The sequence below is a fragment of the Kogia breviceps genome, chromosome 3 (assembly GCF_026419965.1).
Source record: "Kogia breviceps isolate mKogBre1 chromosome 3, mKogBre1 haplotype 1, whole genome shotgun sequence".
Taxonomy (NCBI): domain Eukaryota; kingdom Metazoa; phylum Chordata; class Mammalia; order Artiodactyla; family Physeteridae; genus Kogia; species Kogia breviceps.
The window spans coordinates 151,400,828-151,422,490 of record NC_081312.1 but is presented as its reverse complement, the minus strand read 5'-3'; the positions used below and the strand labels follow the sequence as shown (position 1 = coordinate 151,422,490).

The window sequence follows — 21,663 nt, the reverse complement described above, 5'->3', positions numbered from 1 at the left end:
ACTACAATGAAATACCACACAGTAATTAAAACAAATGAATCAACGCAAATGAATTTCAAAAACAATAGCAAATGAAAAAGGTTGCAAAAAGTTATTCAGCATGATGTTGTTTTTGTAAATTTTAAAGCCAAATTTGGTATTCCATATGCAGTTGGTGGAGCCATACATCGTATGTAGTAAAAGTGTAAAATCATGAATGTGAGTGATAGGTACCAACTTGAGCCCGGTGACAATCTCTAGGGAGGCAGGAGAAAGAATAAGGGTCGGGTTTTACTTCTGTATGATTTTCTCTTTAATTAATACCAAGTAACTGAAGCAAAATGTTTGATACATTTAATCTTGATAGTGGAGGGCGTAGTGTTGCTAACATCATTTTCTGCACTCTTCTGCGTGTCCCTAATAGTTCCTAATTTACAAAACGCAGACACACTCTCAGAGCCGTCCAGGACATCTTTGCACACAACCACATCTATACGGAGAGGAGCTTCTGGGCTGCAGGAGAGGGAGAAAACCGTTGAGGCTGAGAGGCTAGTTATAAACGGGGAGTTGACGTCTGACTGGAGTCTGCAGAGGCCACGGATGCTCAGAAAGAGCCTGGTAAAAGGGCCGCGGCCGAGGAGCGAGGAGAGTGCCCCCAGCTCAAGTTCGGGCAGCTCGGGAGATGGCTTTAGAAACTGAGATCCAGATTTAGTAACTTTTTTCTTGGGTGGGCCTGAGCGGACTGTCAGCGACACAAATCGAGGGAGGAAGCGGGCTGGGAGGCGGAGGACGGAGGGCAGACGTTAGGCCCCAGAGTGTGGGAACTGAGGGAGAGGATTGCTCAAGTGTAGGTCGCCCCGTTTTCACCCCCTGAAGGAAATCAGCATAACTGGCGGGAAGACGGGCGAGGAGGATGTTAAAACTTCTAAAATTGTAACATAAATCCAAAGGCCAGGACGTCCCTACGAGGGAGCGTTTTGGAAAAATGGTACCCTAGCTGCTCCCTCACGTCGGATGCGTTTTGCTCTGCTGACAGGGTTTCCTCGGTGTCTGCGTGGCGGGTCGCAACCCCGGCTCTGGACGCCGGGGAAAGCCCTCCGGTGGCTGGCGCGGAGCCGGGTCGGGGCCGGGCTGCGGGCGGGCCGCGCCGAGGGCGGGGCCGGGCGCGCGGGGGCGGACCTCGGCGCGCTCCCGGCCGCTCGCTGGCTGTGGGGCCGCGGCGGCTCCTCTGCCGGGTCGCGCCGGAGGACGGGCTTCGGGCGGCGGCCGGGGCGACCTGCGGACGGACGGGTGGGCCGAGGCGCAGGGCCCGCGCCTGCCGTCTCCCACTCCTGCCGGCGCCGGGCCCGCGCCATGGCCGCCTCGCCGGGCTCGGGCAGCGCCAACCCGCGGAAGTTCAGTGAGAAGATCGCGCTGCACACGCAGCGGCAGGCCGAGGAGACGCGGGCCTTCGAGCAGCTCATGACCGACCTCACCCTGTCGCGGGTGAGGGCCCGGGCCGGCGCGGGCGGGCGGCCACGGCCGCGGGCGGGCCCCGCGCGGCGGGTGATAGGTCGCGGGGCCGAGGCGATGGCGGGGCCGGGCGGGGTCGCGCCCGCGGAGTGGAACCTGGGAGCGGGGCCGGCGCGGCCGCGGCCTCGGCGCTTGCCCGCCTTCCGACACCCGCTGGCGGTTTGCTGTCGCCGCGGAGGTGGGAGGGTCGCGGGGCAGTGTGTACGGGGAGATGGGAAGGGGCCGAGCCCGGGAAGGCGGGCCGCGGAGTGAGAGCGGCCTAAGGGGGAGGGTGACCGGGAGCCCGGGGAGGAAATCACAAACAGCTCGGAGGCGGGCGGTGCGGCTTCTCACTGCTCCGAACATCCACCGCCCGCGAGTCCTCCCGGACTGCTCGGCGTGGAGGGCCCGAGGCTCCTACCCTCTCCTTCGGGAGAGCTCCGCGCACAAGTGAATCCAGGGCCGGCCCCGGGCTGGTTTGGGGTCTGTCTCGGTATTGAGATGTGATTCCATGTCGAGTGTGGGGCTTCGCTACTCTTCCTCCATGGAGGTGCTGTATCGGTCCGGTTTACTGACTTCAGCCCCGATGGTTCATGAGAACTGGGAAGGTGTACAGCGTTGTTGGTGACGGAGGAGGGTCCAGGAGGAATAAGGCGCCAGCCGGGACAAACACCGAGCGAGGTTTGGTAACTGTCGAGGGAGGCAGTGGAGGATGGAGAGCCAACAGGAGTGTCCGCGCGAACTGCAGAGAAGGAGGGTCAGCGTGAGCGGGGCAGGCAGGCCTTGAGGATCCTGAATGCTGACCTTGAAGGACCATCAGGAGGATGGGGGAGGATGTACAGAAGCGGGGGCGGGGTTGGGGGCAGCCTGAAGGAGAATTGAGAGCCGAGTCGCAAACTGGTGGTCCCTGGCTCGCTGAGCTGCAGACGCGATATTTTTTGGCCATTGGTGCTTGGGAAAACTTCTGGAATCTGTTGCCAGAATTGGGAGATTTTTCACAGAAATCAAAGTTGGAGATGTTAATGTACAATCAAAATTTCGTTCTTTCTCTCTATTTTAAATATATATTTATATACATTTAAAATTGGGAGACCCTCCTGATTTCCCATGTGACAGCCAGCTGGCTGGAGCTGGGTGATGGCTGCCCCCTCAAATGGAGCATGTATTCTCTGGTTGGCCACAGTTCACCCCACACCCTGTCATGATCCCCCACTCCTGAGGCTAGGTGTCACTTGCCATTTATCATATTTTTGATGGTGTTTTCTTTTAGCGAGGTTAAGGAGAAAGTGAAATATCTCTTGTACTTACATTTCTATCATGATGAGAAGAAATGTATATAGATAGTGCTAAACCTGTAGCTCAGGTTCTCTTGAGTTTAGCAAGCCTGATCAACTCTGCCCCATATGATAACTCAATTCAGCCACCACTTTTCTCTATTCTAATTGCTGTAAAATTGTGATATCATTTTGTCCTTCACCTTGTACAGGGCATTATTTACATGTTAATTCTGCCTGTGTTCTTTTCTACTCTCTACCAATTGCAAGTAAAATAATAAATACTGCTTGGCTCCACTGTGTTTATAAACCCAAAGGCAAACAATAACACTGAATTTGCCTAGTAATGTTTGCTTATTTAAAATTTTAAGGGTAACTTTCATAATGAAATTATAAAACTGAAACACTTCTTGTAGAGAACTCGTAGATCCCCAAGCATATGTCTGAACCTCCTCCAAAGGTCCAAAGATCTCAGATGGAGAAGAATCTATCCAGTTCATTATCGATAACCAGATGGCAGACATACTGATTTTCCATTACTAGCCCATGGTGGGCATGCTTATAAATGGAACAGGCATCACTAATAAATCTAGGTATTCTTTCTGAGTCTGTGTTGGGCTTTGACTCTTTCTCCATATAATCAGAGTCAGTCCTTCAGAGTTGGAATTAAATCCTATTAGTTTAATTGGTGGGATAGATTAGATTATGGAGAATTTTTCACTCTAGCTTTAGGGGTTCAGCCTTACCTGGAAGCAATGGAAAATTTTTGAGAAGAGAATGCTAGGAGGATCAGTTCAATGGTGGTACCTGGAATGATAAGGAGAGGGAAAAAAGTGGAGGCAGATATGCCTGGTAAGAGGCTGTTCCTTTGTTCATTCATTAATTTGTTGGTACTTGAGTCCCCAGTGGGGGGTGTAGGGGTCGGGGGAGGTGAAGACGTGGTACCTTGCTTCAAAGATCTTTTTAATTTGTCTAGCAAATACTTTTTGAGTCTCTAGTGTGTGCTGGGGGTTAGGATGGACACTGGGGATATAGTAGTGTCTCATCATAGATTTTAGGGTTTAATGGGGAAGACATTCATTTGACAAGTCAGGACACATTTTGATGAATAGTACGAAAGGGGAACATTTGGGAGTGTATGGTAGGGAATCCTCACCTCTTCTAGTGGCATAAAGGGTTAGTAGGAGTGGGGAAGGCATGTGAGGGTATATGCTCCTGTGTTGAGTGAGGGGAGAGTGTTTTAGGCACAGGGGACAGAGGTTCAGCAAGGGGATGAGGAGGGTAATTTGAGATGAGGCATTCATGGGGATTTGGGACTTGATCCTAAGGACAATGGAAAGTCATTGAAGGGGTTGAACCAGGGGAGATTTGCATTTTGAAAGAATGTCTCTAGCTCCAGAATGTAGGATAGATAGGAGGAGGAGGTAGCAGGGAAATCCTTTGGAGTCTAGGAGATGTGATGGTGGCATTGGCAAGGGTGGTAGCAACAGGAAGGCAGAGAGGTGAACAGATTGATACTTAGGAAGTAGAAAGGACCAGACTTGGTGAATGGATGAGGGAGGTGAGGGAGAGGGAGGACTCAAGGGTGATCCCCAGCTTTCGGACTTGAGCCATTTCAGGGTATCCTCCGCTAAGAGAGGGAACACTGGCAGGAGCAAGGCGGGAGCTGACTCAGTGTCAGGAGATGCTGAGTTTGAGGTGCCTGTGAGGCATTTAAGTAGAGATGGGCCAGCAAATAGTTGTATATATGGTCCTGGAGCTCAGGAGAGAAGTCTAGGCTAGTGGGAATCTTTGGTGTGTAGCAGCAGGAGTAGATTCTGCTGCCTAGGAAGAATTTCTAGAAAAGATCTTAGAAATTGGTGGCCTAAATTCTAATTTGGCCCTCTGATTTTTTTTTTTTTTTTTTTCAATTAGGGCCAACAGTGAATATTGTGATTTTACATTAAAATCTGGACTCTGGCTTCTTTTGAAAAAAGAGATCATCTAACAACATTTACCCTACATTTCCACATGGCAGTGATTGCCTGGAGTTGAATAGCCGCTTCCCCCCTTAGACAGGGCACGGATGTGTCCTTCAGTTTGCCACAGTCCCCATCACTCCCTATGGTTTCCTCACAGTGATTCTAGGCCGCTTTGCTTACTTATCTTCCATACTTGGCACCCGTAGCCTTTTGAGTTTGTAACCCCTGCTATACATAGAGTGAAACATGGAAAGGGCCTAGGAGAAGCCCAAGGAGCTCCACCATTTAAAGGGGAGGTAGAGGAGGAGGAGCCAGCAAAGAAGACTGACCAGCAACCAGAGAGGTAGGAGGAGAGCCAGGAGGATTATGGTTAAGAGGAGGGGATGTGGACCAGCCGAGCCCCGTGCTGCTGACTTGGTCTGATGTGATAAGGACGCGTTCTTTGGTCCAGTCATGTGGAGGTCCTTGGTAACCTTGGTGAGAGCCACCGCGTCCACAGTGTGCTGGGTGGAAGGGAGGTTGTGAGGCACTGAGGCCTTGAATGGAGGGAGTGGGACAGGGTTGGGAACTTGTTCAAGAAGTTTGGCTTTGAAGGACAACTGGTAGTATTGAGAAACCGCACGATCGATAGCACATCAACCTGGAGTGTTAATTTTGCTGGAATATTTGGGAAAAACTATTACTTTTATATTAAAACAAACAATAGATATGTTATGGCATAGTGAGGCCTCAGAGAGGAATAGAGGAGACTAGAAAGATTAGATTTGGGCTGAATATGGAGCATTATCTCTTTGCCAGCCACTGTACTGATCACTTTACATTATCTCATATATTGCTCGCAGTAACCCTGTCGACTGTGTATCTGGAGCGATCCTTATTTTGCGGGAGAGCAAACAGACTTGAGACGTAAGGTTGCATGGCTGGTGAGAGGCAGAGCTGGGGTTTGATCATGGTTGTCACACTGAATGTCTATATGCTCAACTGCTTTTTCTTCCCCATTAGCATATCTAATTGTACCAGCGGCATTTGTTGAAAACAGGTTTCTTTCTCCATTGAATTGCTCTGACACTTTTGTCAAAAATCAACTGGCCATGTATACGTCGGTCTATTTTTGGACTCTCTCCTGTTCTATTGATGTGTTCATCTCTCTTTTGAACAACAGCACATTGCCCAGACAGATTACGATAGCTTTATAGTCAGTCTTGAAATGAGGTAACTTAAGTCTTCCACCTTTACTGTTCTTAAAAATTGCTTTGGCTACTCTAAGTCATTCGCATATCTACAGAGTTTAGAATTATCAATTTCTGTGAAAAGGCCTGCTGGGATTGTGTTGACTACTACAAGACTTTTTCAAAAAGGAATTAGTGAGACTTAGATCTCATTTCGTATAGACATTGGAGGAAATTCCACTAAAAGTGTGTGACTATAGGCTAAAAGTTGCTAACTCAAGGTACTGGGTGAGGCAGGTCAGGAAAATGAGTGGAGGGGCAAGGAATGAGATGGTAAATGGTAGCTGATCTTGGGCCATAGTGGAGGAGTAACGGTACAGTGAGGACACAGGCAAACTGGAGAACCCAAGCCCTGTCTAAGGGGGCAGGCACTTCTCAGCTCCATGCACTGTTGCCATGAAGAATATGGGTTCAGTGTCATTAGATCTTTCAATCAAGACAAGATGGAAATCCAGTTTTGTGGCTTCTTGCAATTAAAAAATTTAAAACATTGAGTGGGTCAGTAGCATGTGGGTCAAACAGAACTCTCGAGGCTAACCATGTCCTGTCGCCTGCCAGTCTATGACCTCTGCCTCAGGCTAATCATCCTTTGGTCCTCATTTTCCTCATCGGTAAGCATGACGGTATTGAAGACAGTCTCTAAGGTTCTTTCTAGCTCAATGACTCTAAATTTCAAAAGAGAAAAGTGTCAGAATTACTCAAGGGTTTAGGAGGTAGTTGAGGGTTTTGAGCAGTTGTCCAGACCAGTACACTTTTACACACCACTGTCATGTCTGTTCTCTATTTTAATCCTTCCATCGTCTTTGTGAAGTAGGCAGCAGAATAATCTGTGCAACCACGTGTGAGCTCCGGTTTACAAAGTCAGGTCTTCCCGTTCCAAATCCAGTGCTCTTTTTACTATAGCACAAACGTCTCTGAAGACTCTAGAAATGGGCAGTTCGGTAGGGACAGCAGATATGGACGACTGTGAGAGGGCCTCAAGCTCAGTTGAAGGCAAATCTCTAGCTAGATTTAGAACTTAGCTTGGTTGAAGTGTCAAGGCTTTTGGGTAAGAGTTGAAGCCTTTGTGAGAACTCCCTGCAGGTAGGAACTTTGGCACGTATTCATCTTAGTAAGCTAGCGCCTGGCACAGTACCTGACACACAGTTAAACGTTTTTATGTAAGTGACTAAGTGGATGGATTGATGCAAGAAGGAATCAAAGGCTTTATTAGATCAAGGGGGCTGAAAATTTTGTTGAGAGACTTTCAAGGATAGAGAGTCAAATGCTTCTGGTTGAGAATGTCAAGATCAAAAGCTGAGACTTTATAACTTAGCTGATAGATGGGAAAAGCTCATCATGGCTTCCTTCTCATATTTGGCTCTCAGATCTGGGTTTTGATTAATAGAGTTTTACTGTGCAGTATGTTTGAGAAATCAAGTACTGTGGATATAAGGAAGTTAAGGCTGCCAAAGGGTTTTATATGCCTTTAAAACTTCCAAACAGATACAAGTCCTTATCTTTGGAGATGCATATTGAAATATGGAATGCTAGGATGCCTGGATTTCTTTCAGTGGAATGCAATGGGTGATGGAGGAGGTAAAGATGAATCAAGATTGGATGTAAGTTGATCATTGTTGGAGCTGAAAGATGAAGAGATGGGGTTTCATTGTACTCATCTCTATTTTGTACATATTTGAAAATTTTCATAATAAATGTAAAAACAAAAAATCAGAGCACTTCATAGGTGCAGCAATGCTTTTGGTCAACCAAACTTCACTGTTCTCTGAGTTTGTGAATAGTATGATCATTGAGGGAGAAATGGAACAAAGGAAAGGTACATGGCAGAAATAAGAATGTGGGTTTTGAGTTAGCCATAGCTCAGCCTCCTCTAGCTGTGTGACTTTGGGCAGGTGTCTGAACTTCCCTGAGTCTGGGTCTCCACATTCGTAGAAGCAGGATCATATGGTCTGCCTTGGTGATTGCTGAGAGGGTTAGGGATAAAGTGGGCAGAGTGTCTGAGGACAACATCTGTCTCATCTTAGGGGCTCATATCTGGTAGTTTTTATTATTATTAGACAAAGACAGAGAGTAATGAAAGGGTAAAAATCTGCCTCAGAGTTCCTATCTACCCTTTCTTCCTTACATGAATTACAAGTGCCAAGGGTTACATAACCACAGAGGTAATTTATTATTTTAGAAGCAGAACTGTTAAACACCAAATTGGACCACTCTGGGGTTTACAAGAACTGTAACCAGTTTACTGCCTTTTGAAAAATGAAGCAAGGAAGAACTTACAGAAGAAAAGCATATTAAAACAGTAGGATACCATTTTATACCTGTTCAGTTGACCTCCTTCTTTTCCCCAATTAATGATAATATCCAGTGTTAGTAAGTTTTTGGTCAAACTGTTTTCTCATATATACATTGGTATACCCTCTGGGAAAACATTTTGGCCGTGTGTATGGAGAGCCATCAAAAGGCCCAGACCCAGAGACTTAGTAATCACTCTTTGCAATGAGTTCTAAGGAAATAATTCAGAAGAAGAAATGTTATATAGCCATTTAAAATGCTCATGTAATATCATAGAAAAGAGTTACGATGTAAGCATGCAAGATTGTACCTATGTTGTGATCACCACTGTGCAGTTATTACACATAAATGTAAAAGGAGACTGGAAAAGAGCATGGAGAAGGGAAGATAGTCAATGTGTTAGAGTCATGGACAGTGGCTTAGTTTTTTTTAAGAAATTCTTTTTTTGCTGTGCCTCCACACACATATACTCAAAGACCATGCAAGAGTACCTCACTGTCATGACTGGGACATTTAGCACAGGGGTAAATTCTTTCCAGAAATAGACTAATCAAAACCCAGAAAGCACTGGAAGCCTGAAGGTTTTAAGTAGAGAAGAAATCGAAGCCAAGACTTTCACTCTTGAACCATTTCGCCACATAACACCATACTTTGATGCTTCTTTCAGATCTTTGCTGTCATCTCTCAATGGCTTTGAAATGTCTTTGTTCCTAGGTTCAATTTCAGAAGCTTCAGCAACTGCGCCTTACACAGTACCATGGAGGATCTTTACCCAATGTGAGCCAGCTGCGGAGCAGTGCCTCCGAGTTTCAGGTACCTGAGATACTTACTTTCTTTGAGCTGAGTGGAGTGTAAAAAGAGAAGCAAAAATTTTCCTTGAAAAGATTAGATCTCGGCCTCCATGGTGGCACAGTGGTCGGGAGTCTGCCTGCCAGTGCAGTGGACATGGGTTCGAGCCCTGGTCTGGGAGGATCCCGCATGCCATGGAGCAGCTGAGTCCTTGTGCCACAGCCGCTGAGCCTGCGCTGTAGAGCCTGTGAGCCACAACTACTGAAGCCCGTGTGCCTGGAGCCCGTGCTCCATGGCAAGAGAGGCCAGCGCCATGAGTGGCCCGTGCACCGTAGCAAAGAGGAGCCCCCACTCACCACAACTAGAGAAAAGCCCACGTGTAGCAATGAAGACCCTACGCAGCCAAAAATAAATAAATTTAAAAAAAAAAGATTAGATCTTGAAGATAAACTGGGCTTAGATACAGTTCAGTGTTCTGGGAAGTCCATTGTTATTCTTTTTCCTAGTTATTGCAGCATAAGATAGTGTTATTTCACAAAGGGTCTAAGGCAGCACTGTCCATTGGAAATATAATGTGAGCCACATATGTCATTTAAACATTTTTAGTAGCCACATTAAAGGAAAAAACCAGTATAATTAATTTTAATATTATTTAAATAATTTAAATAATTATTTGCCCCAGTCTATCCAAAATATTATTGTTTCAACATAGAATCAATATTAAAAAAACAATGAGATATTTCACATTCTTTTTTTTCTTTTTTTTAAATTAAGTCTGTGAAATCTGATGTGTATTTTGCGCTTAAAGTATATCTTAATTTGTACCAGCCATGTTTCACTGCCTTCACGTGGCTAGTTTCTACCATGCTGGACAGGACAAATCTACAGCATAGATAACTGGTCTATATTGCGCTTATTTTTTAATTAAAAAAAATTTTTTTTTGGCTGTGTTGGGTCTTCGTTGCTGTGCACGGGCTTTCTCTAGTTGCGGTGAACAGGGGCTACTCTTCAGAGGTGCGTGGGCTTCTCATTTCAGCGGCTTCTCTTGTTGTGGAGCACAAGCTCTAGATGCATGGGCTTCAGTAGTTGCAGTATGTGGGCTCAGTAGTTGTGGTGCGTGGGCTCAGTATTTGTGACTTGCAGGCTCTAGAGCGCAGGCTCAGTAGTTGCGGCGCATGGGCTTACTTCCTCCATGGCATGTGGGATCTTCCCAGACCGAGGATCGAACCCCTGTCCCCTACATTGGCAGGTGGATTCTTAACCATTGCGCCACCAGGGAAGTCCCTATATTGCATTTAGATTAGTGCAGTGTCACAGGGTGCTTTAATCATTCATATTAGTGAAGAGCCTTGTTCAAAACAATGTGGAATTGGTGATTTGGACGGTGGTATATGATACTGTATTTAAGATCTGAATTAGATATCCTAGTCTTTGAAAAATTAGGAGGCTGACATTCTAATTATACAATTTAAGATTCAGTGTTAAATTTTAGATGTAAACTTTAAGATGAAGTTTGTTCATTTGGACACCTCTCCATTTTATAAGTACTGTCTTCTTTCTTTGTTGTGAAATGTGGTTCACTTGTTTGGTGATGTCCCGTAAAGCAGAAATATTATTTAAATGGAGACTTTCATTTGGGAGTACTAATAGGAACTCTTAAATGTAATGTGATTAGAAAAAGTACTATATGAACATATTTGTACCTTAGTACGCTGGAATCTTGTCTTTAATATAATGACTTTGGAATCTCACTATAATACTGCCTATATTAGGAATCTACCTCTGTAGATCAAACTATCTTACATGTTGCCCATTGGGTCATTCAGCATCCAAATAAAGTAGATCTCTGCTTTATTCTGGATTTCATGCTTCAGAAAATAGAACTTTGTCAAGATATGCTGTGTTTTAAATCCCCATTTTTGTGGTACTTTCCTGTCAACTTTAGAGGATTATAGAATGTACTATAGTGTCCTTTTCCTTGTGTATTGGGGGATGGGATGAAGTGACAGCCCCAGGGCTTCCCAGGATTCTTTCTCTGAGTAATTTTTAAACTTTGAAACAATCACAAACTTACGGAAAAGTTGGATGTACAGTAAAAATAACTGTATTTTTACCTTTGAGAATAAGTTGCTGACCTAATGCCCTATCAACCCAAAATACTTCACCATGTATTTTCTACAAGCAAGGCCGTTGTTCTACATAACCTGAATAGAGCCATCAAAATCAGGAAATTAACAGTGATGCATTATTACCATTTGATCCTGAGACCCCATTCAGGTTTCACCAGATGTCCCATTACTGTCCTCTACAGCAAAAGGATCCAGTTCAGAGCACATACATTGTCTTTAGTCTCCTTCAGTCTAGAACAATTTTTCAATCTTTTATTTTTGACATTAAAGAAATTATTTTTGACTTTTGTGACCTTGCCACTTCTGAAGATCACAGGCCAGTTCTTTTATAGAATATCTCTTGGTGGGGGTTTGTCTGATGTTTCTTCATGTTTGGATTCAGATTATGCATCTTTGGCAGGAATAGCCAAAAGTGTTTCTGTTATTGTATCCCATTAAGCAGGTGATTTTTCATTTTCATGATGTTCACTTTTATCACGTAGTTAAGGTGGTGTCTGTCAGTTTTCTCCACTCTGAAGTTACTCTTCTCTTTTGTAATTAATAGGTATTTTGTGAGGAGATACTTTATCCTGATTCTCATCAAACTTTCAATTTATACATTTATTTATTTCTATATATGTGGTTTTGTAATTTCTTATTTTTTTCCATGGTTTATAATCTATAACTATTATTGTTATTTTGATCCTCACATTATCCCTGATTAGGCCAATAGGAGCTCCTTACCAGGATTCTTGTCAAACTGAGAAAAAAAGAGAATCCCAGAAGCATAAATTGTTTTTTAAGCAAACATTTTTGACGTATAATTTATATGAAATACAATTGACCTTTTTTAGATTTACAGGTTATATTGTATAATTACCACCACAATCAAGATACAGAACAGTTTCATCATCCCCCAGAAGTTCCCTTAATATCCCTTTGTAATCTATTCCTATCCCCTACCTCCAGCCTCTGAAACCACTGATCTGTAGTTATGCCTTTTCCAATGTGTCCTATAAACAGAATCAGAAGTATAGTTCTTCTTTCACTTAGCAATTGCATTTGAGACTCATCCATGTTGTGGCATGTATGAGTTTCCTAGAGCTGCCATAACAAAGTACCACAAACTGGGTGGCTTACATTTTGAGCAGCAGAAATTTATTCTCTCACAGTTCTGAGGCTGGAATTGTGAAATCAAGATGTCCGTAGGGCCATGCTCTCTGGGGACTCTAGGGAAGAATCCTTCCTCATCTTTTCCTAGCTTCTCTTGGTTGCCTCCAGTCCTTGGTGTCCCTTGGCTTATAGCTCCATCATTCTACTCTCTGCCTCCATTCCATATGACCTTCTTCCCTGTTTGTCTGTGTCCAAATCTCCCCCTTCCTTCTCTTATAAAGACACCAGTCATTGGATTTAGGGCCCACCCTAATCCAGTATGACCTCATCTTACCTTGTTTATATCTGCAAAGATTCTCTTCCCAAATAAAGTCACATTCATGGGTACTTGGGGTTAGGACTTGAACAAATCTTTTTGGGGGAACGTGATTCAACCCATTACATTGCAGTTATCAGTAGTTGACTCTTTTTTTGTTTGTTTGTTTTTGTTTTGTTTTGTTTGTTTTTTCGCGGTACGCGGGCCTCTCACTGTTGTGGCCTCTCCCGTTGTGGAGCACAGGCTCCGGACGCGCAGGCTCAGCAGCCATGGCTCACGGGCCCAGCCGCTCCGCGGCATGTGGGATCTTCCCGGACTGGGGCACGAACCCGTGTCCTCTGCATCGGCAGGCGGACTCTCAACCACTGCGCCACCAGGGAAGCCCAGTAGTTGACTCTCTTTATTGCTGAGTAGTATTCCATTGTATGGAGGTACTATAATTGGTTTATCCATTAATCACTTGATGAGCATTTGGATTGGTTCCACCTTTTGGCAATTGTGAGTAAAGATATTCACATTCAGTTTTTGTGTAAACACCTAGTAGTGGAACTGCTGGATCAAATGTAAGTGTATATTTAACTTTTTAAGAGACTGCCAAACTGTTTTACAAAGTGGCTATACCATTTCACATTCCAGCAATGTTCCAGTGACTCTGCATTCTCTCCAGCCCTTGGTATTTCATTTCTTTTTTAAAAATTGTGGTTAAAAAAACACAACATAAAATGTATCATCGTAACCATTTTTTTTTTTTTTTTTGCTGTGCGCGGGCCTCTCACTGTTGTGGCCTCTCCCATTGCGGAGCACCGGCTCCTGACGCACAGGCTCAGCAGCCATGGCTTACAGGCCTAGCCGCTCCACGGCATGTGGGATCCTCCCGGACCGGGGCACGAACCCGTGTCCCCTGCATCGGCAGGCGGACTCTCAACCACTGCGCCACCAGGGAAGCCCCTTGACTTTTTATTTTATTTTATTTTATTTTATTTTTTTCACACACACACACTGTATTTTATTTTTACAAGAGCTAAATAAACTGACACCAAGCATTGTAAATGGATGACTACAACAAAAGAAACAATGATTGCAATGACCAAACATGAAACACATGCATACTATGTCATAATATTGACATTCAATCCAGTAATCCCCCCTGTAACAGTGCCTTTACTTTGCAGTGAAAATTGATATGTATATTTTTTGCCTCTGAGTCCTTGTGGGATTTTCTTTTTATTCAAACAGAAAGTCACAAATATTATAATCCTCATCAGTTCACTCAGTCCCATGTAATTAATTTTTTTTTCATCTTGATCTTTTGTTAGCACTTTTATGAATTCATCAGTTTTCCATTAGAGTTCTGAAAATGCTTATTCATTCAGTTCAGCAGTATAGTCAGTTACCAGAAACCTGTACTTGTTACAGTCTTTTCCATGAATTCCTTGAAGATGAAACCCTTTTATAGGAACATTTTTGCAAAAGCATCAGAATACACCCAGCACTGTCTGTAAATGACAAAAGACTTAAAACTGACCACGGTTAAATATTTGATGAAAGTTCATAATAATGCAATTGACAAGGAAATTTAGTTATTTCTGAGATATACATTTTAAAGTAATAACTAGAATTATGACTTATAACATTATACCAGAACATATAAGATTTTTAGCAATTTCATGTAATGTCTGAAACATTTATATTAACATATTTCCATATAAATAACCCAAAGAAAGTTTAGCATTAGTTGTTTTTTTTGTTTGTTTTTTTATACTGCAGGTTCTTATTAGTCATCAATTTTATACACATCAGTGTATACATGTCAATTCCAATCGCCCAATTCAGCACACCACCATCCCCACCCCACCGTGGTTTCTCCCCCTTGGTGTCCATACGTTTGTTTTCTACATCTGTGTCTCAACTTCTGCCCTGCAAACCGGTTCATCTGTACCATTTTTCTAGGTTCCACATACATGGGTTAATATACGATATTTGTTTTTCTCTTTCTGACTTAGTCTGTGTGACAGTCTCTAGATCCATCCATGTCTCAACAAATGACTCAATTTCGTTCCTTTTTATGGCTGAGTAATATTCCGTTATATATGTGTACCACAACTTCTTTATTCATTCATCTGTTGATGGGCATTTAGGTTGCTTCCATGACCTGGCTACTGTAAATAGTGCTGCAGTGAACATTGGGGTGCATGTGTCTTTCTGAATTACGGTTTTCTCTGGGTATATGCCCATTTATGGGATTGCTGGGTCATATGGTAATTCTATTTTTAGTTTTTTAAGGAATCTCCATACTGTTCTCCATGGTGGCTGTATCAATTTACATTTCCACCAGCAGTGCAAGAGGGTTCCCTTTTCTCCACACCCTCTCCAGCATTTGTTGTTTGTAAATTTTCTGATGATGCTCATTCTAACTGGTGTGAGGTGACACCTCATTGTAGTTTTGATTTGCATTTCTCTAATAATTAGTGATGTTGAGCAGCTTTTCATGTGCTTCTTGGCCATCGGTATGTCTTCTTTGGAGAAATGTCTATTTAGGTCTTCTGCCCATTTTTGGATTGGGTTGTTGGTTTCTTTAATATTGAGCTGCATGAGCTGTTTATATATTTTGGAGATTAATCCTTTGTCCATTGATTCGTTTGCGAATATTTTCTCCCATTCTGAGGGTTGTCTTTTCGTCTTGTTTATGGTTTCCTTTACTGTGCAAAAGCTTTTAAGTTTCATTAGGTCCCATTTATTTATTTTTGTTTTTTTTCTGTGTCTCTAGGAGATGGGTCAAAAAGGATCTTCCTGTGATTTATGTCATAGAGTGTTCTGCCTTTGTTTTCCTCTAAGAGTTTGATAGTGTCTGGTCTTACATTTAGGTCTCTAATCCATTTTGAGTTTATTTTTATGTGTGGTGTCAGGGAGTGTTCTAATTTCATTCTTTTACATGTAGCTGTCCAGTTTTCCCAGCACCACTTATTGAAGTGACTGTCTTTTCTCCATTGTATATCTTTGCCTCCTTTGTCATAGATTAGTTGACCATAGGTGTGTGGGTTTATCTCTGGGCTTTCTATCTTGTTCCATTGATCTGTGTTTCTGTTTTTGTGCCAGTACCATGTTGTCTTGATTACTGTAGCTTTGTAATATAGTCTGAAGTCAGGGAGTCTGATTCCTCCAGCTCTGCTTTTTTCCCTCAAGACTGCTTTGGCTATTCGGGGTCTTTTGTGTCTCCATACAAATTTTAAGATGATTTGTTTTAGTTCCATAAAAAATGCCATTGGTAATTTGATAGAGATTGCATTGAATCTGTAGATTGCTTTGGGTAGTATAGTCATTTTCACAATCCTGATTCTTCCAATCCAAGAACATGGTATATCTCGCCATCTGTTGGTATCATCTTTAATTTCTTTCATCAGTGTCTTATAGTTTTCTGCATACAGGTCTTTTGTTTCCCTAGGTAGGTTTATTCCTAGGTATTTTATTCTTGTTGCAATGGTAAATGGGAGTGTTTCCATAATTTCTCTTCAGATTTTTCATCATTAGTTTATAGGAATGCAAGAGATTTCTGTGCATTAATTTTGTATCATGCAACTTTACCAACTTCATTGATTAGCTCTAATAGTTTTCTGTTGACATTTTTAGGATTCTCTATGTATAGTATCATGTCGTCTGCAAACAGTGACAGTTTTACTTCTTCTTTTCCAATTTGTATTCCTTTTATTTCTTTTTCTTCTCTGATTGCCGTGGCTAGGACTTGCAAAACTGTGTTAAATAATAGTGGTGAGAGTGGACATCCTTGTCTCGTTCCTGATCTTAGAGGAAATGCTTTCAATTTTTCACCATTGAGAATGATGTTTGCTGTGGGTTTGTCATATATGGCCTTTATTAGGTTGAGGTAGGTTCCCTCTATGCCCACTTTCTGGAGAGTTTATCATAAATGGGTGTTGAATTTTGTCAAAAGCTTTTTCTGCATCTATTGAGATGAACATATGGTTTTTATTCTTCAATTTGTTAATATGGTGCATCACATTGATTTGCATATATTGAAGAATCCTTGCATCCCTAGGATAAATCCCACTTGATCACGGTGTATGATCCTTTTAATGTGTTGTTGGATTCTGTTTGCTAGTATTTTGTTGAGGATTTTTGCATCTACATTCATCAGTGATATTGGTCTGTAATTTTCTTTTTTTGTAGTATCTTTGTGTGGTTTTGGTATCAGGGTGATGGTGGCCTCATAGAATGAGTTTGGGAGTGTTCCTTCCTCTGCAGTTTTTTGGAAGAGTTTGAGAAGGATGATTGTTAGCTCTTCTCTAAATGTTTGATAGAATTCATCTGTGAAGCCATCTGGTCCTGTGCTTTTGTTTGTTGGAAGATTTTTAATCACAGTTTCAATTTCATTACTTGTGATTGGTCTGTTCATATTTTCTGTTTCTTCCTGGTTCAGTCTTGGAAGGTTATACCTTTCTAACAATTTGTCCATTTCTTCCAGGTTGTCCATTTTATTGGCATAGAGTTGCTTGTAGTAGTCTCTTAGGATGCTTTGTATTTCTGCAGTGTCTGTTGTAACATCTCCTTTTTCATTTCTAATTTTATTGATTTGAGTCCTCTCCCTCTTTTTCTTGATGAGTCTGGCTAATGGTTTATCAATTTTGTTTATCTTCTTAAAGAACCAGCTTTTAGTTTTATTGATCTTTGCTTTTGTTTTCTTTGTTTCTATTTCATTTATTTCTGCTCTGATCTTTATGATTTCTTGCCTTCTGCTAACTTTGTGTTTTGTTTGTTCTTCTTTCTCTAGTTCCTTTAGGTATAAGGTTAGATTGTTTACTTGAGATTTTTCTTATTTCTCGAGGTAGGCTGGTATTGCTATAAACTTCCCTCTTAGAACTGCTTTTGCTGCATCCCATAGGTTTTGGATCGTTGTGTTTTCATTGTCGTTTGTCTCTAGGTATTTTTTGATTTCCTCTTTGATTTCTTCAGTGATCTCTTGGTTATTTAGTAACATATTGTTTAGCCTCCATGTGTTTGTGGTTTTTTACGTTTTTTTCCCTGTAATTCATTTCTAATCTCATAGCGTTGTGGTCAGAAAAGATCCTTGATATGATTCCAATTTTCTTAAATTTACTGAGGCTTGATTCGTGACCCAAGATGTGATCTATCCTGGAGAATGTTCCGTGCGCACTTGAGAAGAGAGTGTAATCTGCTGTTTTTGGATAGAATGTCCTATAAATATCAATTAAATCTATCTGGTCTATTGTGTCATTTAAAACTTCTGTTTCCTTATTTATTTTCATTTTGAATGATCTGTCCATTGGTGTAAGTGAGGTGTTAAAGTCCTCCACTATTATTGTGTCACTGTCGATTTCCTCTTTTATAGGTGTTAGCAGTTGCCTTATGTATTGTGGTGCTCCTATGTTGGGTGCATATATATTTATAATTGTTATATTTTCTTCTTGGATTGATCCCTTGATCATTATGTAGTGTCCTTCCTTGTCTCTTATAACATTCTTTATTTTAAAGTCTATTTTATCTGATATGAGTATAGCTACTCCAGCTTTCTTTTGATTTGCGTTTGCATGGAATATCTTTTTCCATCCCCTCACTTTCAGTCTGTATGTGTCCCTAGGTCTGAAGTGGGTCTCTTGTAGACAGCATACATATGGGTCTTGTTTCTGTATCCGTTCAGCAAGCCTGTGTATTTTGGTTGGAGCATTTAATCCATTCACGTTTAAGGTAATTATTGATATGTATGTTCCTATTCCCATTTTCTTAATTGTTTTGGGTTTGTTTTTGTAGATCCTTTTCTTCTCTTGTGTTTCCCACTTAGAGAAGTTCCTTTAGCATTTGTTGTAGAGCTGGTTTGGTGGTGCTGAATTCTCTTAGCTTTTGCTTGTCTGTAAAGCTTTTGATTTCTCCATGGAATCTGAATGAGATCCTTGCCGGGTAGAGTAATCTTGGTTGTAAGTTCTTCCCTTTCATCACTTTAAGTATATCTTGCCACTCCCTTCTGGCTTGTAGTGTTTCTGCTGAGAAATCAGCTGTTAACCTTATGGGAGTTCCCTTGTATGTTATTTGTTGTTTTCCCCTTGCTGCTTTCAATAATTTTTCTTTGTCTTTAATTTTTGCCAATTTGATTACTATGTGTCTCTGCGTGTTTCTCCTTGGGTTTATCCTGTGTGGGACTCTCTGTGCTTCCTGGACTTGGGTGGCTATTTCCTTTCCCATGTTAGGGAAGTTTTTGACTATAATCTCTTTAAATATTTCTCTGGTCCTTTCTCTGTCTCTTCTCCTTCTGGAACCCCTATAATGCGAATGTTGTTGTGTTTAATGTTGTTCCAGAGGTCTCTTAGGCTGTCTTCATTTCTTTTCATTCTTTTTTCTTTATTCTGTTCCACAGCAGTGAATTCCACCATTCTGTCTTGCAGGTCACTTATCCGTTCTTCTGCCTCAGTTATTCTGCTATTGATTCCTTCTTGTGTATTTTTCATTTCAGTTATTGTATTGTTCATCTCTGTTTGTTTGTTCTTTAATTCTTCTAGATCTTTGTTAAACATTTCTTGCATCTTCTCGATCTTTGCCTCCATTGTTTTCCCGAGGTCCTGAATCATCTTCACTATCATTATTCTGAATTCTTTTACTGGAATGTTGCCTATCTCCACTTCATTTAGTTGTTTTTCTGGGGTTTTATCTTGTTCCTTCATCTGGTACATAGCCCTCTGCCTTTTCATCTTGTCTATCTTTCTGTGAATGTGGTTTTTGTTCCACAGGCTGCAGGATTGTAGTTCTTCTTGCTTCTGCTCTCTGCCCTCTGGTGGATGAGGCTATCTGAGAGGCTTGATGGGAGGGACTGGTGGTGGGTAGAGCTGACTGTTGCTCTGGTAGGCAGAGCTCAGTAGAACTTTAATCCACTTGACTGTTGGTGGGTGGGGCTGGGTTCCCTCCCTGTTGATTGTTTGGCCTGAGGCAACCCAACACTGGAGCCTACCTGGGCTCTTTGGTGGGGCTAATGACAGACTGTGGGAGGGCTCATGCCAAGGAGTACTTCCCTGAACTTCTGCTGTCAGTGTCCTTGTACCCTCAGTGAGCCACAGCCCGCCCCCTGCCTCTGCAGGAGACCCTCCAACATTAGCAGGCAGGTCTGGTTCAGTCTCCCCTGGGCTCACTGCTCCTTCCCCTGGGTCCTGATGCGCACACTACTTTGTGTGTGCCCTCCAAGAGTGGAGTCTCTGTTTACCCCAGTCCTGTCGAAGTCCTGCAATCAATTCCCACTAGCCTTCAAAGTCTGATTCTCTAGGAATTCCTCCTCCTGTTGCTGGACCCCCCAGGTTGGGAAGCCTGACATGGGGCTCAGAACCTTCACTCCAGTGGGTGGACTTCTGTGATATAAGTGTTCTCCAGTCTGTGAGTCACCCACCCAGCAATTATGGGATTTGATTTTACTGTGATTATGCCCCTCCTACCATCTCACTGTGGCTTCTCCTTTGTCTTTGGATGTGGGCTATCTTTTTTGGTGAGTTCCAGTGTCTTCCTGTTGATGATTGTCCAGCAGCTAGTTGTGATTCTGGTGTTCTCGCAAGACGGAGTGAGGGCACGTCCTTCTATGCCGCCATATTGGTCCCTCCCTCCCATCTTAACCACTTTTAAGTGTATAGTTCAATAGTGTTAAGTATATTCACATTGTTGTGCAACCAGTGTCCTGAACTTTTTCATCTTATAAAACTAAAATTCCATACCCATTAAACAACAACTCCCTACTGCCTCATTTCCCAGCCCCTGGCAACCACTATTCCAATTTCTGTCTCTGTAAATTTGACAACTCTATGTACATTATATAAATGTTGTCACACAATACCTGTCTTTTTGTGACTGGCTTATTTCATTTAGCATAATGCCCTCAAGGCTCATCCATATGTAACATGTGACAGGATTTCCTTCCTGTTTAAGGCTGAATAATACTTCATTGTGTGTGTGTGTGTGTATATATATATATATATATATATATATGCCACATTTTGTTTATCCATTCATCCATTGATGGACACTTGGGTTGCTTCCACATCTTGGCTATTGTGACTGATGCTGCTATGAACACGGGTGTGCAAATATCTCTTTGAGATCCTGCTTTCAATTCTTGTTGATACATACCTGGAAGTGGGATTGCTGGATCATATGGTAATTCTATTTTTAATGGCTTGAGGAACCCCCATACTGTTTTCCACAGTGGCTGTACCATTTTACATTCCTACCAACAGTGTACAGAGGTTCCTATTTCTCCATGTTGTTATTATTTTCTGTTTTTGTTTGTTTTTCGTTGTTGTTTTTGATAGTAGTCATCCTAATGGGTGTGAGGTGGTGGTGTATCCGTTTTATTTATTTATTTTTAAATTATTATTATTTTAAAATTAATTTATTTTTACTTATTTTTCGCTGCATTGGGTCTTCATTGCTGTGCACGGGCTTTCTCTAGTTGTGCCGAGCGGGGGCTACTCTTCGTTGTGGTGTGCGGGCTTCTCATTGCAGTGGCTTCTCTTGTGGAGAACGGGCTCTAGGTGCACGGGCTTCAGTAGTTGTGGCATGTGGGCTGCAGTAGTTGTGGCTCGCGGGCTCTAGAGCGCAGGCTTAGTTGTGGCGCACGGGCTTAGTTGCTCTGCGGCATGTGGGATCTTCCTGGATCAGGGCTCAAACCCTTGTTCCCTGCATTGGCAGGCAGATTCTTAGCCACTGCACTACCAGGGAAGTCCCTAACCCACCTTTTTGACTTTGATTCTGGCAAGCATTTATGCAGTTGTTGCTTCTGATTTTGAGGGACTCAAGCCTTGGTCCTCTTCATACCAGGTGTATCAGTTTTAAAACATTGGTCATTCTAGTGCATGTGTAGTGGTATCTTGTGCTTTTAATTTGCATTTTCCTAATGACTTACGATGTTGAGCATCTTTGTGTATGCTTATTTGCCATTTTTATCTCTTCTTTGGAGAAATGTCTGTTTAAATCTTTTGCCCAGTTTTTAAATAGAGTTGTTCATTTTTAAATTATTGAGTTGTGAGAGTTCTTTATATATTTTGGATACCATTTCTTCATCAGATATGTATTTTGCAAATATTTTATCCCAGTCTGTGGCTTATCTTT

At 42.3% G+C, this 21,663-nt stretch overlaps 1 protein-coding gene across 6 annotated transcripts in view; it reads left to right on the top strand.

Annotated features, from left to right (window-relative positions):
• The first annotated feature begins 1,193 nt into the window (after positions 1-1,193).
• CRTC3 (CREB regulated transcription coactivator 3) overlaps positions 1,194-21,663 on the top strand; it is a 109,041-nt gene continuing 88,571 nt past the window's right edge. For all 6 annotated transcript variants that reach the window (XM_067029950.1, XM_067029949.1, XM_059057304.2 and 3 more), the window contains exons 1-2: positions 1,194-1,464; positions 8,941-9,039. In XM_067029950.1, coding sequence (XP_066886051.1) covers positions 1,333-1,464; positions 8,941-9,039 — 231 coding nt within the window. In that variant the 5' untranslated portion in view covers positions 1,194-1,332. The remainder of the gene's footprint in view (positions 1,465-8,940; positions 9,040-21,663) is intronic.